Source organism: Aspergillus candidus, assembly GCF_002847045.1.
Source record: "Aspergillus candidus strain CBS 102.13 unplaced genomic scaffold BDW47scaffold_15, whole genome shotgun sequence".
Lineage (NCBI taxonomy): Eukaryota > Fungi > Ascomycota > Eurotiomycetes > Eurotiales > Aspergillaceae > Aspergillus > Aspergillus candidus.
The window spans coordinates 310,879-327,564 of record NW_020194020.1 but is presented as its reverse complement, the minus strand read 5'-3'; the positions used below and the strand labels follow the sequence as shown (position 1 = coordinate 327,564).

The 16,686-nt window shown below is 54.0% G+C and overlaps 8 protein-coding genes across 8 annotated transcripts; 2 read left to right on the top strand and 6 right to left on the bottom strand.

Annotated features, from left to right (window-relative positions):
• Positions 1-146: 146 nt before the first annotated feature.
• Positions 147-1,411, bottom strand: BDW47DRAFT_103808 (uncharacterized protein). Its single transcript, XM_024812166.1, has 2 exons — positions 1,191-1,411; positions 147-1,086 (listed from the first exon to the last, which is right to left on the bottom strand). The coding sequence occupies exons 1-2, from the start codon at positions 1,197-1,199 to the stop codon at positions 685-687; spliced, it is 411 nt and encodes a 136-aa protein (XP_024673191.1). The 5' UTR covers positions 1,200-1,411; the 3' UTR covers positions 147-684.
• Positions 1,412-1,842: 431 nt separating this feature from the next.
• On the top strand, positions 1,843-3,505 carry BDW47DRAFT_131049 (FMN-dependent alpha-hydroxy acid dehydrogenase; the record flags this gene model as incomplete). The annotated part of the gene is made up of 4 exons (XM_024817233.1): positions 1,843-1,870; positions 1,926-3,218; positions 3,267-3,340; positions 3,394-3,505. 4 exons carry the CDS (start codon positions 1,843-1,845, stop codon positions 3,478-3,480), a joined length of 1,482 nt encoding a protein of 493 aa, XP_024673190.1. The 3' UTR covers positions 3,481-3,505.
• A 155-nt stretch (positions 3,506-3,660) lies between these two features.
• On the bottom strand, positions 3,661-4,905 carry BDW47DRAFT_124802 (uncharacterized protein; the record flags this gene model as incomplete). The annotated part of the gene is made up of 3 exons (XM_024816309.1): positions 3,661-4,051; positions 4,134-4,636; positions 4,687-4,905. 3 exons carry the CDS (start codon positions 4,903-4,905, stop codon positions 3,661-3,663), a joined length of 1,113 nt encoding a protein of 370 aa, XP_024673189.1.
• A 940-nt stretch (positions 4,906-5,845) lies between these two features.
• Positions 5,846-8,346, bottom strand: BDW47DRAFT_131047 (OPT family oligopeptide transporter; the record flags this gene model as incomplete). The annotated part of the gene is made up of 3 exons (XM_024817232.1): positions 5,846-7,897; positions 7,947-8,114; positions 8,157-8,346. 3 exons carry the CDS (start codon positions 8,344-8,346, stop codon positions 5,967-5,969), a joined length of 2,289 nt encoding a protein of 762 aa, XP_024673188.1. The 3' UTR covers positions 5,846-5,966.
• Positions 8,347-8,359: 13 nt separating this feature from the next.
• On the bottom strand, positions 8,360-11,307 carry BDW47DRAFT_17030 (FAD binding domain-containing protein). Its single transcript, XM_024818367.1, has 4 exons — positions 10,823-11,307; positions 10,389-10,716; positions 9,999-10,330; positions 8,360-9,929 (listed from the first exon to the last, which is right to left on the bottom strand). Exons 1-4 carry the CDS (start codon positions 10,824-10,826, stop codon positions 9,067-9,069), a joined length of 1,527 nt encoding a protein of 508 aa, XP_024673187.1. The 5' UTR covers positions 10,827-11,307; the 3' UTR covers positions 8,360-9,066.
• A 312-nt stretch (positions 11,308-11,619) lies between these two features.
• On the bottom strand, positions 11,620-14,062 carry BDW47DRAFT_103801 (putative Na/H antiporter). Its single transcript, XM_024812165.1, has 5 exons — positions 13,552-14,062; positions 12,831-13,504; positions 12,699-12,781; positions 12,226-12,634; positions 11,620-12,171 (listed from the first exon to the last, which is right to left on the bottom strand). The coding sequence occupies exons 1-5, from the start codon at positions 13,667-13,669 to the stop codon at positions 11,791-11,793; spliced, it is 1,665 nt and encodes a 554-aa protein (XP_024673186.1). The 5' UTR covers positions 13,670-14,062; the 3' UTR covers positions 11,620-11,790.
• A 173-nt stretch (positions 14,063-14,235) lies between these two features.
• On the top strand, positions 14,236-14,553 carry BDW47DRAFT_17005 (uncharacterized protein). Its single transcript, XM_024818366.1, has one exon. It carries the CDS (start codon positions 14,288-14,290, stop codon positions 14,507-14,509), a length of 222 nt encoding a protein of 73 aa, XP_024673185.1. The 5' UTR covers positions 14,236-14,287; the 3' UTR covers positions 14,510-14,553.
• BDW47DRAFT_103800 (RNA-DNA hybrid ribonuclease) lies at positions 14,236-16,559 on the bottom strand. The gene is made up of 3 exons (XM_024812164.1): positions 15,736-16,559; positions 15,109-15,661; positions 14,236-15,034 (listed from the first exon to the last, which is right to left on the bottom strand). Exons 1-3 carry the CDS (start codon positions 15,941-15,943, stop codon positions 14,599-14,601), a joined length of 1,197 nt encoding a protein of 398 aa, XP_024673184.1. The 5' UTR covers positions 15,944-16,559; the 3' UTR covers positions 14,236-14,598.
• Between the last annotated feature and the right edge of the window lie 127 nt (positions 16,560-16,686).

Here is a 16,686-nt window from a genome sequence, read left to right as displayed (position 1 = left end):
GTCCAGATGGCTTGGCACAACAAACCATGGATGGTTGAGTTTGAAGATCAGGGAACAGATATCAAGAATATACAGATGGTGCAGGATGAGATGAATGGATGGTCCCAACAGTTCCTGGCCATCTCACTACTGTATTTAGACAGATACTTCCATAAGAGCAAGCAGCCACAGTTGTCAAACACACTGTCGAGCACTCATTTAATTAAACAATCATCAATCACAAGAACCTGCGGGGACTAGGAGAGAATAGACTGGAAACCTTCCGTCGCGACCACCCCTGCACCTGGTTCAACCATCATCTTGGCGCCGTGCTTGTCTGGAGGGACGGTGGCTTTTTTTCGTTGAGATCACATCAACGAACTACAAATCTGGGGTGGAAGTAAGGCGTCCCCTGTGTGACTGTCCCCTCCCCTTTCGAGCACGGTGGTCCATCCTCACGGTTAATTTGGCTGGAACCGGAGTTTGTCAACTCTGGCTTCGTCCGCTCCGTTGTCTTTACTCTTTAGCACCGTACCCCGTCGGTCATCTGTAGTGGGCCAAGCCGGGTGGGTCGTCCGGAGCCCTGTCGTCCTTTGCGGGTAGTCTTGGCGCTTGGCAGTTATGCCAGTTACGCATCACTCGTCCAGAGACCCAAACATCGCTATATACAGGAGTAGAAGTAGTAGTATGTGGTTCTCGTCGCCGTCAATGTTGTAATCGCACGGTGAGTCCGATAAGCGTTGCATAAGCCGCAACACTGAGAGCAGTCAAGACGATCACCGCATTCCCACTGGTCCTAAACTTATGTCGACGCACCCCGTCCTCGCCCACCTCGGAAAAGAACTGTCGATTGCCCTGCTGGCGGCGAAAGAGACCAATAACAAGGATTCCAGTGCCGTAGATGGCGAACAGGGCACCGGTGCTGTAGAATTCGCTCGTGAAGATCTTCAGCACGACCAGGGCGAAGGAGAACTGCGACAGCGCCGTGCGCACGTAGGCCCCCTCGAAGGTCCGCTGGGCCGCTCGCACCTCGACGATTTCGTCCGACGTCAGGGCCACCGTGCGAGCCCGGTGCATTCGAAGACGATAACGATCCGCTACGCCGCGCTGCAGAGGGTTAGATCGTTGGATGATGATCCCAGCCAGTTACAGGGTGGCAGAACGAGGGTGATAAATGAAGGGGACTGAGGATGACTCCCACTCCAACGCACCTCGAACATGGTGACGGTCTACCAACTGAGTGGCAGTATGTACAGCGTTGTTGAATAACAGGTCGCGACCGGCTAGGTCAGGTTGATAGGAGTGCCTCCGGTTGAGTCAAGGTAGGTAAACGGGACGGCCGAGGATAGATATCAGAAAGGTAACAGTAATGTAAAGATACTATCATAAAGAAGAAACTTGTAAGAGAAGACGCTGAAACGCGAGAAAGACGAGATATCACAGCCTGAGAGAGATGCGACAGAGCAGATGACGAGGTGAGAATCGACGGATCTCGTGATGTCAGGTTGCACCGTATCGTATCGTACAGACTGTATTACAGTGTATGGCATTATATTTCAATTATCCACGAATCACGGCTGTGTTTTCTGTAAGCATGACTCGGTCAGCCCCGAGTCAGGCGTATTCAATACAATACCATATACCCCGTACCTCTACATGATAACAGATGCTTACTAGCCTGAGGTACTCCATCCCCCCATTCTTGGAGTTTCCCCACACTCGGACTTGACTCCGGTCTGCTTGAATCGGCCTATAAAGTGGAACGCATTTGATGGACAGATATTTCAATGTTCTCTATTCCTGGTCAATTTGATTCTTTTCCTCCCCTCCGTAATCAATTCAATTGATTGGCTTCTCTTCATCATGACCAAAGTCTTTGATGCCGCCGAAGGTAAGCCTCGTTATTAACAGATCAACTGGCTTCCACTGATCCATTTCCCATCAAGTCGCAAAACATAACACCCCCGAAAGCTGCTGGGTCATTCTCTATGGCAAAGTATACGACGTAACGAGCTTTATCTACGACCACCCAGGCGGCGCCAAGATCATCCTCAAGCTCGCCGGGAAAGATGCCACCGAAGACTACGACCCCGTCCACCCGCCAGGAACCCTAGAGGAGAACCTCAAACCCGAGCAATTGCTAGGCACAGTCAACCCCGACACCCTCCCCAAGGTGCAAGCGGAGCCGGCGGCACAGCAGCAGGAGGGCCCACCCCCCATGGAATCCCTCCTCAACATGGACGACATCGAAGAGGTCGCTACCAAGACAGTCAGCAACAAGGCCTGGGCCTACTACTACTCCGCATCAGACGACAAGATCTCGAAGCGCTTCAACACCGAAGTCTACCGCTCCATCCTCCTCCGCCCGCGCGTCTTCATCGACTGCACCAAATGCGACCTGGACACCACCGTTCTCGGCAACAAGCTCGGCATGCCCATCTACGTATCGCCCGCCGCCATGGCCCGTCTGGCGCACCCCGCCGGCGAAGCCGGCATCGCGGAAGCCTGTCGCGACTTCGGCGGAATGCAGATCATCTCGCACAACTCGTCCATGACGCCGGAGCAGATCGTCAAGAACGCGGCGCCCGGCCAGACATTCGGGTGGCAGATTTACGTGCAGATCGACCGCAAGAAGAGCAAGGCCTCGCTGGCGCGCATCAACAAGATCCCCGAGATCAAGTTCGTCGTGCTCACGCTGGACGCGCCCGTGCCGGGGAAGCGGGAGGACGACGAGCGGCGCAACACGGTCGGGGCGTCTGCGCCCGTGCCCAGCGCGACCGTCGCCGCTGACAAGGCTGGGGAAGGAGGACCCAACCAGGGAGGCGGCGGCGTGGGGAGACAGCTTTTCGCGGGGACGGACCCGTCGCTCAACTGGCGGGAGACGCTGCCGTGGCTGGCTAAGCATACGCATTTACCGATCGTGTTGAAGGGGCTGCAGACGCACGAGGACGCGTACATCGCGTCGTTGCACACGCCGCAAGTGAAGGGCATTATCTTGTCGAACCACGGCGGACGAGCGATGGACACGGCCCCGCCGGCGGTGCACACTCTGATGGAGATCAGGAAGTACTGCCCGGAGGTGTTTGACAAGCTCGAGGTGCTGGTTGACGGTGGTATCCGACGGGGGACGGACGTCGTCAAAGCTCTTTGTTTAGGCGCTAGAGCCGTGGGGGTTGGCCGTCCTGCGCTGTGGGGCTTAGGTGCTGGGGGAGCCGAGGGAGTCAAGCGAACGCTTCAGAGTATGTCACCCATCACGGTATAGGATTTTCAGTGACTAACCTGTCTAGTTCTGTCCGACGAGACCAAGACCGCTATGCGGTTACTGGGAGTGGAGAGGGTGGAAGATCTGGGACCGCAGCACGTACGTCAATACCTCGATATATTGTCAGGATGCAGAGCTAACGGAGTTTCCAGATAAATACCCGTCTGGTAGAGCAACAGATATACGATGGACCGTCGGGCCTGGAGCCGCTACGGAGTGTTTTCCGCTCGAAGCTGTGATGTGAAGAATGGGGGTAGTTCTGCCTGGAGTCTGATTCAACATATATATACATGTCGGCATATAGAGCGATAGACCATCGAACATCGAACCATTTTAAAAAAGATTAAAGCAGTATTGAACCCACCACTCACTTAACAACTATAAACTAAGCCACAAGCTTTGTAATAGTCAACTACAAACTAAGTCCCCCGAAAAAGACAACCCCACAGTGTCCCCTCAAAGAAACCCCTCTCCCTCCCCCACGCATTCACAATCAAATCCCTCCCCAACCGCACAATCCCCTCAACCTGCTCCTCATCCCCCCAGCCGGGAACAACACTTCCCCAGAAAACAAAATGAACACCAACGTGGATCAGCGTCCGGAACGCCATGTCGTCGCTCAGCGGGGGGTAAGCTTCGATAAAAGCGCGGGCGATCCACTCGCCCGCGTCGATGTTTTTGAAGTGTTTGAGCTGGTATAGCTCGGCGAGCATTTGGGCGAGGTCGAGGGCGCGGGGGCCGACGTGGGTGAGTTCCCAGTCTGTGACTAGGAGGGTTGTGGTGGTGGGTGTTGATTTGGGGAGGAGGATACTGTTCGTATTGTTAGTTAGAGTCAAACAGAGAGAGCGAGAGATAGACCGAGAGGAGCAAAAGAGAAATAAAAGATACATACTTCCCCGACCAGAAATCCCCATGTATAGGCCCAACCCCCTCCCCCCCAGTCTTTCCCACCTCCGCAGCAGCCATATCGCGCACCTGCTCGAACACAGCGCGACTCTCGCCCAATATTTCTGGACGAGAATCTACCATGCGGACGATACCGTCATAGTTGATGGAGAACTTCAAGTCGCGCATGAGATGATTCTTCTCGAGCTGCGTCGCGAGCGCAGTCTGCGCCGACGCTGCCGACCAGGCGTGAAATGACCCGAGCCAGATACCAAGTGCGCGGCCGATAGCGACGGCGTGGGGACGGGACAAGGCATCCGGTGCGCTGACGAGGAGGGATTTGAGGTCTGTGGCGTTGGGGAGACATTCTAGCACTAGAGTGAAGGTGTCTGGGCGGGAAGTGAGCAGGTGGGGAGTTCGGACGGTGATGTGGGGGGTTTCTTCTGCGCTATCTGTGTTTGTGGACTCGGGGAAATCATTCAGTGATCGTAAGGCGTTTTCTTCGATGAGCTGGACTGTATTAGTTCTGTATGAGAAACAGGGTAGGTAAATATCATTACACATCGCTCTGGAGAGAGTTTAAACTCTCGATTCGACGCCAAATAGTCCTTTGCATGTTTGAAAACAACCGTGTCGGTGCCATCAGGCAGCGCATGTCGCAGAGAACCTCGATAGACAAAGTTGCCGGTTCCTCCACTCAGCTTGGTGAGGCTGGTGCAGGCGTATGGGGTGTCTGCGAACTGGGCGAGAACCTCTGAGGCGATAGATTTGTCTGTCATGGTGGATATACTGAGGTTGGAATGAGTGCAAATGTGTGTAAGAGTCAAAGAAGGTATAGTGGGCTGGATGGTTATATACGGGCTGGTTAGGGTTAGAGATCTGAATGCCAAGTATCGGGCACTCTTTTGGGTAAGTCATCATCAGCTATTTATATTTAATTAGAGATACATATAACCCATATATCTATATATATGTAAATAATTAAATGTATTGACTATAAGACGTACAGCCTATTCAAGCAGCTCATGCTCATTATAGATATATCTAGCGGTAAATGAAGCCCAGACCCCATCATCGCCCGTCCGCCCGAGATCTCGGTACTCCTGGTGCCAAACTGCAGACTCACAACGACAGGGAGCCCACTCGCCAGAAAGATGTCCAGAAAGGTTCCCTCAGCCTTCCACCCGGGGTGGATAGCTCCCAGCGCCGAGGCAACAATAGGACAAAAGAAGCATCCATTCCGAGCAGACTCGAGGAGTTTCATGGGCGTATTGAGCTCGACGATGGCGACGAAGGCATCATCGGGGATCCAGTATTCGGCTCGCGCCCATGCCTGCTCTCGAAATTGCCGTCGTCGGATGCCGCTCGTCGCGGGTCGAGGTTGCAGCAGACCGGACAGAGCATTTGTTCTTCTGGGAAGACTATGGTCTCTCTGGGATCCATTAGCGAAGCCAAGAGTGGCTGCGCTAGGAGTCTGCGGATGCGCTCTGCTGGAGGGTACTGTGCTAGGGCTGGGTGCTGCAGCACGGCGGGGGATTTGGCTCCCATGGCGGAGTTGTAGATGGGCGGCATCTTAGTTAGTTTGCTGGTGCTGTAGTTGAGATCGGTTGCGCTCCTGGAGGGAATCATACGAGATCTGATATACCATTTCTACGGTGAATCCCCGCATCTAGCCTACTTGGGCTGGTCAGCCTTGTCGGACATTATAACACAGGTCGTATCTGGCTGTTGTCATCATCCTTGGCATATCTGCGTGTGACTTGCCCAGTGTCATCCTGAAGCATCGAATCTATTCCTGGGCTATGCTCTCACATATCCCTTGGTGAAAGAGCCTATAATCTCATAAACAATGATCAGCATGCCCCTGCGGACTCCCCCACCAGGTAGGAAACGGCCTCTCCTGCCCACTCGCACCAAACACCGCAAACGACAGAATAAAGATAACAATCTGCGAGCCACCATCCAACGCAGCCCCAATCAGATAATTATACTTGTTGTACACAGCCGGCATACGACGACGCAGCCAAAACTGCGAGAACAAGCCGACAGCAATACTCGACGAGATCCACGCAGTCGTCCCATAGTAGTACAAGCCTGCAGAGGCGGCAATGATAGCCGTGTTGAGGTGGATATCGCGCAGGCGCGGGAAGAGTCTGAGGAGCACCCAGTGGAAGGCGGGGAGGGCGAGGCCGATGAGCAGGCCCAGGGGGACGAGAAGGTATCTGCCGCTGGGGCCGTAGACTTCCTTTGCGAGGGCCCAGGTGATAGCCTGGGAGTTGAGGGACTGGACGTTGGAGCCGCTCCAGACGGAGTTCCCAGTGGGGTCGAGGAGAATGGCGCGCTGGTTGGTGACGATGGTGGTCATGACGGCGTAGTTGAGGCCTGCGCCGAGGAGGGTGCCGTAGATTTGGGTGGCGAACATGGTGCGGTGCGGGACTTTGGTGTACTGGCCGATCTTGAGCCAGTTGGAGAGGTTGACGGAGAGGAGGATGACTTGGTGGGACCAGCTGGCGAAGTAGAGGTTGGCGAGGGGGCGGCCGGGGTGGATGGCGCCGCCGACCATTTTGGAGAGCTGGTTGGTGGCGACGCCGACGCCGTAGAGGCCGTAGAGGACGCAGGAGAAGGGCGCGATGAAGGCGCCTAGAAGGAGCGCGATGATGTACCCCCAGACGGAGAGGGTCGTTTCGCCTTTGATGTTTACGATGAGGCCCGCGACGAAGGCGAGGATGAATAGTGCGAGGTACCACCACATGGGCACTTCCTTGTAGCGGCGCATTGCTTGGTAGTGGGGGTCGGGCTGGGTGTGTGTGCGGGCTTGCGTCCAGGACTGGCGCATGTCTTTGGTGAAGAAGATGAGGACGTGCGCGATGAGGGCGCCGATGGCGAGGTTGGCGGTGAAGTAGCCCCAGACTGTGGACGAGGTGAGATAGGGCAGGCCGATCTCCTGGAGTTTGGCGTAGTCGACGGTGCCGCGGTCGTTGAGGATCGAGGTGGTGGACATTTGAGTGCCGTTGGCGAGGAAGAGCGAGGTCGACATGAATGGGAAGCTTTTGGCGCTCCACGCGTTGCTGTAGTACAGGCCCAGCAAGGACGGATAGTAGATGATGTAGCCAATCCAGGTGTTGAGTTGCTGCTTGAGCGGCAGAGAGAGATACGTGCTCTGAATATACTGCCAGTCGAGGCCGAAATTCATCAGCCCCAGTCCTTCATTCGAGGAGGCGCCTCCGAAGATCGTGGTCAGCACCGTGCGAGTGCCCTGCGGGGCGCGCATGGACGCCAGACAGGCGACCGAAAATCCACTCAACCAGGTGACTATGTACGCAGGGAAGAGCTCCCAGATAGCAGCCAGTCCCAGCGCCCATCCGAACTTGGCGAGACGCGCCTTGTTGGCGCTGCGGTCGAAATGCAGGTTCTGGTAGAGCACGACCTGGGGTAGGGTCGACCAGTAAACCATCTCGGAGGGATACACAATCAGCGCGCGCAGGACGCCGGCCAGGACGAATCCGCAGAGGGCCATGGAGAATGTGCCTAGCACGGCGGTCGTGGCGGACACGCTTCGGTCGTAGAACAGCCTCTCGATGGCGTAGACTTCGACTCCATTCAGCCCGTTGTTTCCCGAAGACGCGATCAGCGCAGCCACCACATGCTCCTTGATGCCGAACGGTTGGCCAAAATTCAGAAAGCGCAGGACTTTTTGCAGCCCAGTCGATCGAAACCGCTCCGGACGGGGCGTACACATGGCCCATGCTTCCCCAAACACGTAAACCAGGACTAGTACAGTGAGACAAAGACAAGAGAGTTCAGTATATTGAAAACATACGCTGCAAAAAGACCGCCGAGACCTGCATCTGGATGGGCTTGAAGGTGTACAGCATCGTGATGACACTGGAAAGGGCAGTGAACGCGGAGCCCAAGACGATAGAACGAAAGGTCAGGGCCGGATCGCCATCATCGCGCACCGATACAATATACTTGGAGACATCGGCGCCTGTTTAATTAGCTGCGTTCCGTAGAGGGTTGGGGTGTCTACCATTGCGAATGACCGGATGTCCTTTGACATAGTGAGTATCGCCCTCTCGTGGAGGCCCGTCTTCCCCATCCAGTTCATGGGCACCATCGACTTCATGAGGCACAACCTGCGCCTCTTTCTTGGTGTCTATCTTGACATTGTCAGATTTCCCTATGCGTCTCGAAACGGGACCCTTGGGATGGCCCGTCATGTTGACCATGGTCGGAAGTTAACCTAGCAGAGGCCAGAGTAAAGTCTGCAGAGAAGCTGGGAGGGGCGGGGTTATAAAGACAGACCAGGATATCAAGCTTTCTACTAGGAGATAAACCAACTCGTCTTAAAGAACAAGAATCGCACCATTGGATTATTTGGTCCGAACGAGCTAGCTGGGATGGTGCAGGTTACATCGCGTGTTGATGCGATTATCGTCTTGATGATGCGATTGTTGGATACAAATGATCAAAGATTGCTCTTCTGCCTTTATTCACGAATCATCCAGATGTTGGCAAGATTGAGTCCGTTCCCTCCGTAAGTGAGGATTCAGCAGAACATTCACCGATCCCCAGAAAGTCAACGGTCGTGTTTATTGACGATGTCCTCATGCCTCCAACATCCTCATTAACCTGCATGTATATGCAAGGATGACAACCTATCAATCCACTTGAAATTCGGAAACCTTTATCCGCAAAAGGTCAGTTATGTGAGCTCATCGAGAGATCGTGATGGAAACTGGACGCAATCTGTATTGAACGGTTGTTTATTGGATATTTTCGCTGTGGGTCTTACTGCACAGACTATAGAGCATGCACAGTGGTCAAGTATCACTACTAAATTGGATTTCGGACTGTTCGCATGTCTTATCTGACCACTGGAATAAAAAGTCTAATTGGAGGGTGGTAGGGTCTTGATATCCATACATACATATCAACCCTCAAAAATCCTCCCCTGCAATACTAGCCTGCGAATCAGCGTTCTCATCGCCCGACCAAAACGGCGCCACCAGCTTCTTGAAATCCTCCACATAAACCTCAGACATTGGCTCATACCCACTGAAGGACACATTCCCTGAAACCACGCTCAAAATGTCCATCACATCCTGGCGCGCCAGATCTTCCTCCGTGCCTCTCCAAGCGACGTGCGTGTCCGGACGGACCAGAACAAGCGGCTTCTCCCAGATGCGGCGGGCGTGGGGCTCGTTGCGCAGGATGACTCGCTTAAGGGGGAAGGAGATCTGGTAAGCGGTGACAGAGAAGACCTCGCTGGCGGAGGAGTCGTCATCACCATCAACGAAGTGGACGAGGGTCCACTCGCGGCCCAACAGATCGTAAGTGCTCGTCGTGCCATCCCGGAGGAGCACATGGGGCACGCGAGAACCAGGCCGCGTGCTGGGGACGTATCGTCTAGGGGACCACTTTCTCTCGGGCGAACCGTCCTGATAGATGACGGGCGAGTGGTATCGGAGGTCGAGCTCGACGCCACGGTCGATAGTGTCCGGGCCGGACGCGGTGAGAAAATCTCGGATCCGGCGGCAGAGGGTTTCGGTTTCGGGGATTTCTTGCTCAAGCACGGTGCGATCTGCTGGTAGCATTGCGTGGAACTTGACGTGCTCCATTGCGTGGCGGTGGGATCGCTTTAGGGCTTTGATCATCATCGGTCGACGTTCGAGGTCGTATGATTGGAGGAGTAGACCACCACCATAGCCTTTGAGAAGAGCTGAGAGTCGCCAGCCGAGGTCGAATGCATCTGCTACGCCGCTGTTCATGCCGTAGCCGCCGTGGGGTGGGCTGCGGTGGGCTATATCACTGGTTAGATGCCGATGATCTCTAGAATGCTACGGATACGTCTAGGACAGGGGGCACTAACCTGCATCGCCAGCAAGAAAGACCTTCAAACTCTCGCTGTGATAGCGCTCGGCAACGCCAAAATTTGGGTTCCATTCGCTGTGAACAAGGACCTCGTCGATCTTGATCTCATGCTTCTGGCCGAATCCGCCCAAAACGCGGTAGACAAGTTCGTACGGGTCGATGGGCCCGGGGGGGAGTTGGTCGACTGCAAGATGGGCCGTGAAGGTATCGCGACCATCTTGGTCGATCAGGAATCCTCCGTGGATGGGGAATGCATGCCAGAAGCGTCTGCCGTTGAGCTCACGTGCAAGCTCCTGCGATTTGAAATGGACGAGGTGTAGTCGAAGGGGCCTTGGACAGTTAGAACAAAACAGACACGAATAATCTTTGAACTGCGGATGAAACTAACATAGGACCCCCAATCATCTTAATACCAGCCTCTTTTCGCACACGACTGCCACCGCCATCGCAGGCAACGAGATACTTGCTCCGGATGACATGCCTCACGCCAGCCTGATCGACGAATGTAGTCGCGATCCCATCCCTGGTCTCCTCGTGGCCGACGTACGTCCATCCGAATTTGCTCTCGACGCAGCTGGTCCGGGTTAGGACAATGTTCTTCATCCAAGCTTCGAAGACAATCTGCGTGCATCGCTGTCCTGTCTCTGCGGGCTGGCTACCGTCGTTGATTTGGCGGATGTGGGCCGCTTGGACCCTGGCAGATGGTTGGTTCTGGTCTCATCAGAGGTCGTTCAATCACACACTGTCTTGAACCTCGTTGTATAATAAACAATAGCAAAAAAAAAAAAAAAAAAAATAAGAAGAAAATAGAAGAGAACCTACCCATTCCCCCAAGACCCTCCTCCCCTCACCCAACACCTTCGTAGGAAACACGCAATCGAAATTAGCGTCCAAATCGACCGACCCCTCCAGCGCGCGATACTCATCCGCCAAACCCAGGAGGCGAAGAATCTCCATGCTCCGCGTGCTGGTCAGGTCCATCTTGGGCCATTTGGTGGTGTGGAGGTTTCGTTCCGCTAGTAGATGAGGAATGCCCAGACGGTCCAGCTGCAGTGCCAGTAGCATGCCCACTGGGCCGGCGCCGACCACTGTGATTGGGACGTCGATGTTGTTTAGGGGTTTATAGTCGCCCATTTTGATACATATATGAAAGGTGTAGATGTAGATAGAGATGGATAGATATGCGTCGGTAGAAATAAGTTGTGAAGAAACTGATCAGGGGCTGGACCTGGTCGGGAATAAGAATCTGACTGATGATATGCCAGAATGATCAACAACACTGTGAGCTTGGACAAAGTACCTCGACGTATCTCACAATCCTCAGCCTCAGCCTCGTATTCCAACTCTAATAACTGATTATTATCTAGTGGCTGAGAATCCATCGCTGATCAGCCCCGCTTGCCCCCGCTCTGCTAGTCGGGACGATCGATCTTGTCCACTGGTTCGTGGAAACTATCTTGGCTGTCTGTATGGAGTAAAGTATAATCACTAGCATGGAACAAAGTAAAATAAAGATAAATTAAGACAAAATTAGATGACGAAGATCGTCTGCATGCCAAGTTAGTTATCAGTGCAATTAAATCACTGCGGGTAACACCATTCATTCAAATATGTCATCCTCTTACTGCTTTGTAGTCTATGGATATCTTACGAGTCTACTATGTACCAAATTCCAACTATATCTAATAGAACTCGAGTCCATCTATCCACCCCTACACTTCACCCATTTCACCCTGATGACTGCAACACACCCCATTGCCTCCCCCAAGCTCTCCCTCCACCAAGATACTCTAAATCGACTGTTCCAGACCGACCGACGGCGCTTTAGGCGTGCTAGGGCCGGTGGTGATCAGATTGACCGGTCGCTCGGGTTCTTCGACATTCCCGGTCCCCAGCATCTGGCCGTCCTGCTGGGAAGACGACGGCTGCACGACGGACCGACCAATGCGAAAGACTGTAGGCTGGGGATCCTCACGCCCACCCCCGCGCTTCCGACCGCGATTGTTGGCACCATTATCCACATTCCGCGTCGCAGTGCTGTGGGTGTGAGGGGTACTGGCAATGGTGACGGGCTCTGAGTCCACGGCGGTGCTTGTGCTGAGGACGTTGGAAATGGTCCGCGGGAGGTTGTACCCGGCTTTCACCAAGGGAATGGATAGACCGTGGACCACCTGGCTGGTTAGAAACGAAGGCCAGAGTAAGAAATATCGAAGAAAATAACTCACAATACTGCAAACGACAAGAAACCAGACGATGATATTCACCGCTTCCGACAGCCGGTGGGCGTCTTCGCGGACCTCGCCATTGACCTTGATCTCGCGGAGAAACTCGCGACTGATCGACAGGTAGAACACCGCTCCAACCCCGATCGGGCCAAAGAATCCCACAAAACCAGCGTGGTAGATGTGTTCGATCTGGTGGATGTACCGGTGCATGGCGAAGATGATCGGCATGCGCCGCACGAGCAAGATCAATACGCCCAAGAAAACTAGCCGGTAGAGGGGGATGATGTCGTTATTGAGAAAGGAGGACCACGGGCAGACTGCGCCGAACCAGATGAAAATGGACAAGTTAAGAAGCATATCGATGGTTGGCTGCAACGAATCGTCCATGGTCTCGAGGCGAAACCAGTCGCTGGTCCGTCAGCAGACAGTTCTGTTCAATGTAGACCACAGGTCGGGGATTAGCATGAGCTTACTCTTGGGTGAAAACATTTCCGGCAACGAAGCACGCGAGAAGGTCGTCTGTTCCGATAAGACCGCACGTTCCGACAATGAACAACTGCAGTTATGCGTTAGCAGCGACTGGAAAACACACAGACTCGACATACCGAAAGGGCAATGGCAAAGACCAGGAAGCTCTCCCGGTCAACGTAATGCTTTTCTTCCGCCCAGTGCAACAGCTCCCTGGAGCACCAGCCGACAAAAATCCCATAGATCACACTCAGAATCACCGTGTAAACCCACGTTTCGTAGAACCAAAGACCCATGGCCTTCCCCGCACCGCCGACCTGTCCGGCGCCTCCCATCCCCGTGTACTTGACCAGGTACATCCCAAAAAAGAGGAACGGATACCCGAGACCATCATTAGCGCCAGACTCAGCGACAATGATTTTCTGCAGCGGCCGGGGAACATTCTTATCGGCGAATTTGCCTTTCACGATCGAGTTCGACAGAACGGGATCGGTCGGGGTCACACAAGCGGCGATCGAGAGCGCATGCAGGAACGATAGGTTTGGGACCATGGCCCAAATGACAAGACTGCTACACATCCACATGGCGCTCATGCCGGGGCCCAGGAGAAGAGACAAGCTTTTCCATTCCACCTGGAGGTAACGCTTGGGGAGCTGGACCCCGGCGAGGACCAGTTGGACTCCTAGGACGAGCCTGGTAAAATACAGGGTGATCTCTTCCAGGTTCTGGTCGGAGCCTAGTGCATATTCTGAGGGTCTAATAAAGTTTGCTACCGCTGGAGAGAAAACCACACCGGCTAGCAAGGAGATCACTGGTTTTGTTACTATTGATCCCATTGACATAAGAGGGTCAACGTACGTGCTTCCGACAGGTAGAATCTCTCCTTGAACAGGTAAGATACCAGCCCAAAGATCGATATGAACCCCCCCAACGTCGCACAGACGATGTTGAAATTGATCAGTGAAAGAGTCGGCATCTCGTTCACGTCTTCTTTCGTGCTCCTCGAGCTGCTTGAAGGAGAGACAGGAAGTTGTCACAGCGGAAGTGTATATGTACTATTCACAGACAGGCCGGAAAAAGAGCTCTTGGGCAACGACGCCCGGGTCAGTGTTTCGAAGAGTAAATAATAGTGTCTAATCCAGCACGTGTTATTCAACCATGGTACGAGTTGGATTCCAGCGCAGTGTCTGCAGTGTCATTTGAGAAATCCGGCCGGTTTCTCAGTCTCGTCACAGACGACAATGTCTCGGACCACGCGAGTGAAAAGCGGAGTGGAGAGCAGGATTATCAGCAGGAGAACAAATCAGAAGTACCCAATAGACAAGATGATATCAACCGTAAGAGGACTGACGTTCAGCAGAAGCTTCACTTGTCATACACATGGGAAGAAGAGAAGAAAAGAAGCAAGAGGGGAATGTGGGAAGGAAAAACGCCATCGGAATGCGGCCGTGTCCGATCCATCCCCGTTTGGGGAGATAAACTCCAGCTAGTTATCTACATGGTTTAGAGACACGGGGGTTACTACGAGCCAGACAAATTATCGTCACTTCAATGCTTGTTTCTATTCATTACGATCAATCATTTATCATTCAAGATGTCATCGTGCGAGTTTAATATGCCAACAGTCCCTCCACAAAGGATGGAAAAAACCAGTCCAAGATCCAGGGACAGAAATAATAACCAGGAACGAGCTGATCCCCCTCCTTTCCCCACTCAAGGGGAAAGAAGTGGGGAAGACACGAGGAAAGGAAAAGTCATAACAATAGAAATAGACATAAAAAAGAGTCCGTCAGGATACCATCATCATCAAACGTAGAATGAAGGAACAACACCAGATACACTGGATAAACAGAAACCTTGCTTTCCTTCCTAGTCCCTTGATCTTCTCCCCCCTTGCCATGACGCTCAGAATAGTTCATCCTCCTCGTCAAATGCCTCGTCAGGGATATTCCGGGTCGCTTCGAGCGCCGCTGCTTTCTCCGACACGCCCCGCTGGGCTCCGTTGACCGCTAATCGATCCGCCGCCACATTGCCCGGATCAGCGTTATGTCCCTTGACCCATTGAAACCATGTCTTGACCTTGAGCTCGTTGCGCTCCTCAATCTTCGCCACGATCGATTCGACTAGATCCTTGTTCTCGACCGGCTTGTTATCGGCGGTCATCCACTGGTTGCGCCGCCATTTGATACACCACACCGTCACGCAGTCAATGGCATACCGGCTGTCCGTAAAGATGGTCACGTCCCGATGACGGGGCGCGATGTCCAGTGCGCGGAAGATGGCGGTCAACTCCGCGCGTTGGTTGGTCTGTCGGCCACCTTTCAAGGGCTCCGAGACGTTTCTGCTGGGGAAAAAGGGTTGATGTCAGCGAAGAGGGATTAAGACGAGGACGGATCGGCAAGAATAGAGACAAACCTTGTGTCCCCGGGACCAAAGTAGACGCCGACCCCGGCCGACGCAAGCGGTTGGCCATTCTTCAACGAGCTCCCGTCGGTGTAGATCCGCAACATCCCCGGCGGGCCGGTGGCCTTCAATTTCGTGGCATTGGCCTGGTCCGCCGATCGGTAGACAACCTTCCCGGTAGCAGGATCCAACAACAGATTGGGATCGAACCCATCCTCCGCGCCCGGAGGCAAGGGGCCGTCTCCCGGTTCAACAGGGGCTCCTTGCTCGTCTCGTGGCACGTCTTTCAGCACACCGGGAGCACCGGGAGCCTGCCCAGTCTCAGCCTCTCGGACAAATTGTTCCGCCTCCTCCCTGGTCGCAAACTTCTTGTACCGCGGTCGGGGAAACCCTTTGATCTGCTCTTGCGCCTTGGCCCAGTCCGTGTACACTCCTGGCGTCCGCCCACGCTGGATCCCGTAAAATCTCGTAAACTCGGGGTTGGAAGGGCCACCGTCCTGTCCCGCAGGGAGCTTGGTGCCCGTGAGAAAAGCGTTTGCTTCTTCGAGAGTGGGGAACGCTTGAACTGTAAGGTAGACGAGTTTTGTCAGGACCACGTCTTATTCCAAGCCCGAGACAAGACGAATGTGACAAACTTACACACCGCGCCCTTGAACCCAGTCACCTGTTTCAAACACCGGTTCCATTCATTGTAGACCCCGGGCTGATAGCCAACCTTGACGGCGTAGAATTTGGCGGCGGTTGTGCGCTTGCGTTTAGCCCCGGCGGCCGAGTTCGACGGGGATCGGAGACTGGGGGAGCGTTTGATGGCAGGGCCCGGCGTCGGAGAGGGTGTAGTAGTATTCATGTCGTCGTACCAGGTCGAATAAGGATGGGATCGCAACGGGCGTGGCCGGAAGGGACTGAGGCGGGGGGTCGGAGCGGGGAGGAAGTCAAAATAAAATATTCTTGGCAAATTGAACAAGCTTCGGGGCCGGAGGGGCTGCAGTCTTGGGATGTAAATCCCCGACCTGAAGCTTATAAATGGACCCTGAAGACCCAGTTTCGCCGCCAATGTCACTGGAGGGGAAGGGCGATCAAAAAAAAGATCCCGCCGCTGTGATAGACAGCACTAGCCACAGCACTAAGCACGGGACTGAACCTTTATCCGACCGCTTAAGACCGGTCGACAGCTGCACAGTTTATCATGGAGAAGACGTGTGGAGGAAGGAGCTGTCTCCAGGGGGTTCTGGTCAGTCGGCGATTTGCGAGAGGGGAAGAGAAGCAAAGGGCGGGGAGGGAGAGCGCTGCAGGATACCAGAGTTGGTAAGAGGACATACAGAACTGTAGGGAGGTCAAGGAAGAGTTAGGAGGTGGTATGGTGGGACGCAGGAGGTAAGGGGACTCGGATGATTTGAAATATGAGGAGTGTCATTTATGTTTCCCAACAGTGAGTCTTCAGCCATTGAACGCTGTGACAAGTCTATCCTGAGTCTCTAGAGCATCCTGGACTCTCTCTGACCCAACAGAGTTTATCTCCGCGATCACTCCGGGCGTGGTAACGGTATTACGGTATCTTATCGTTGCTGAGGTAAACATGCTGAGTCATTT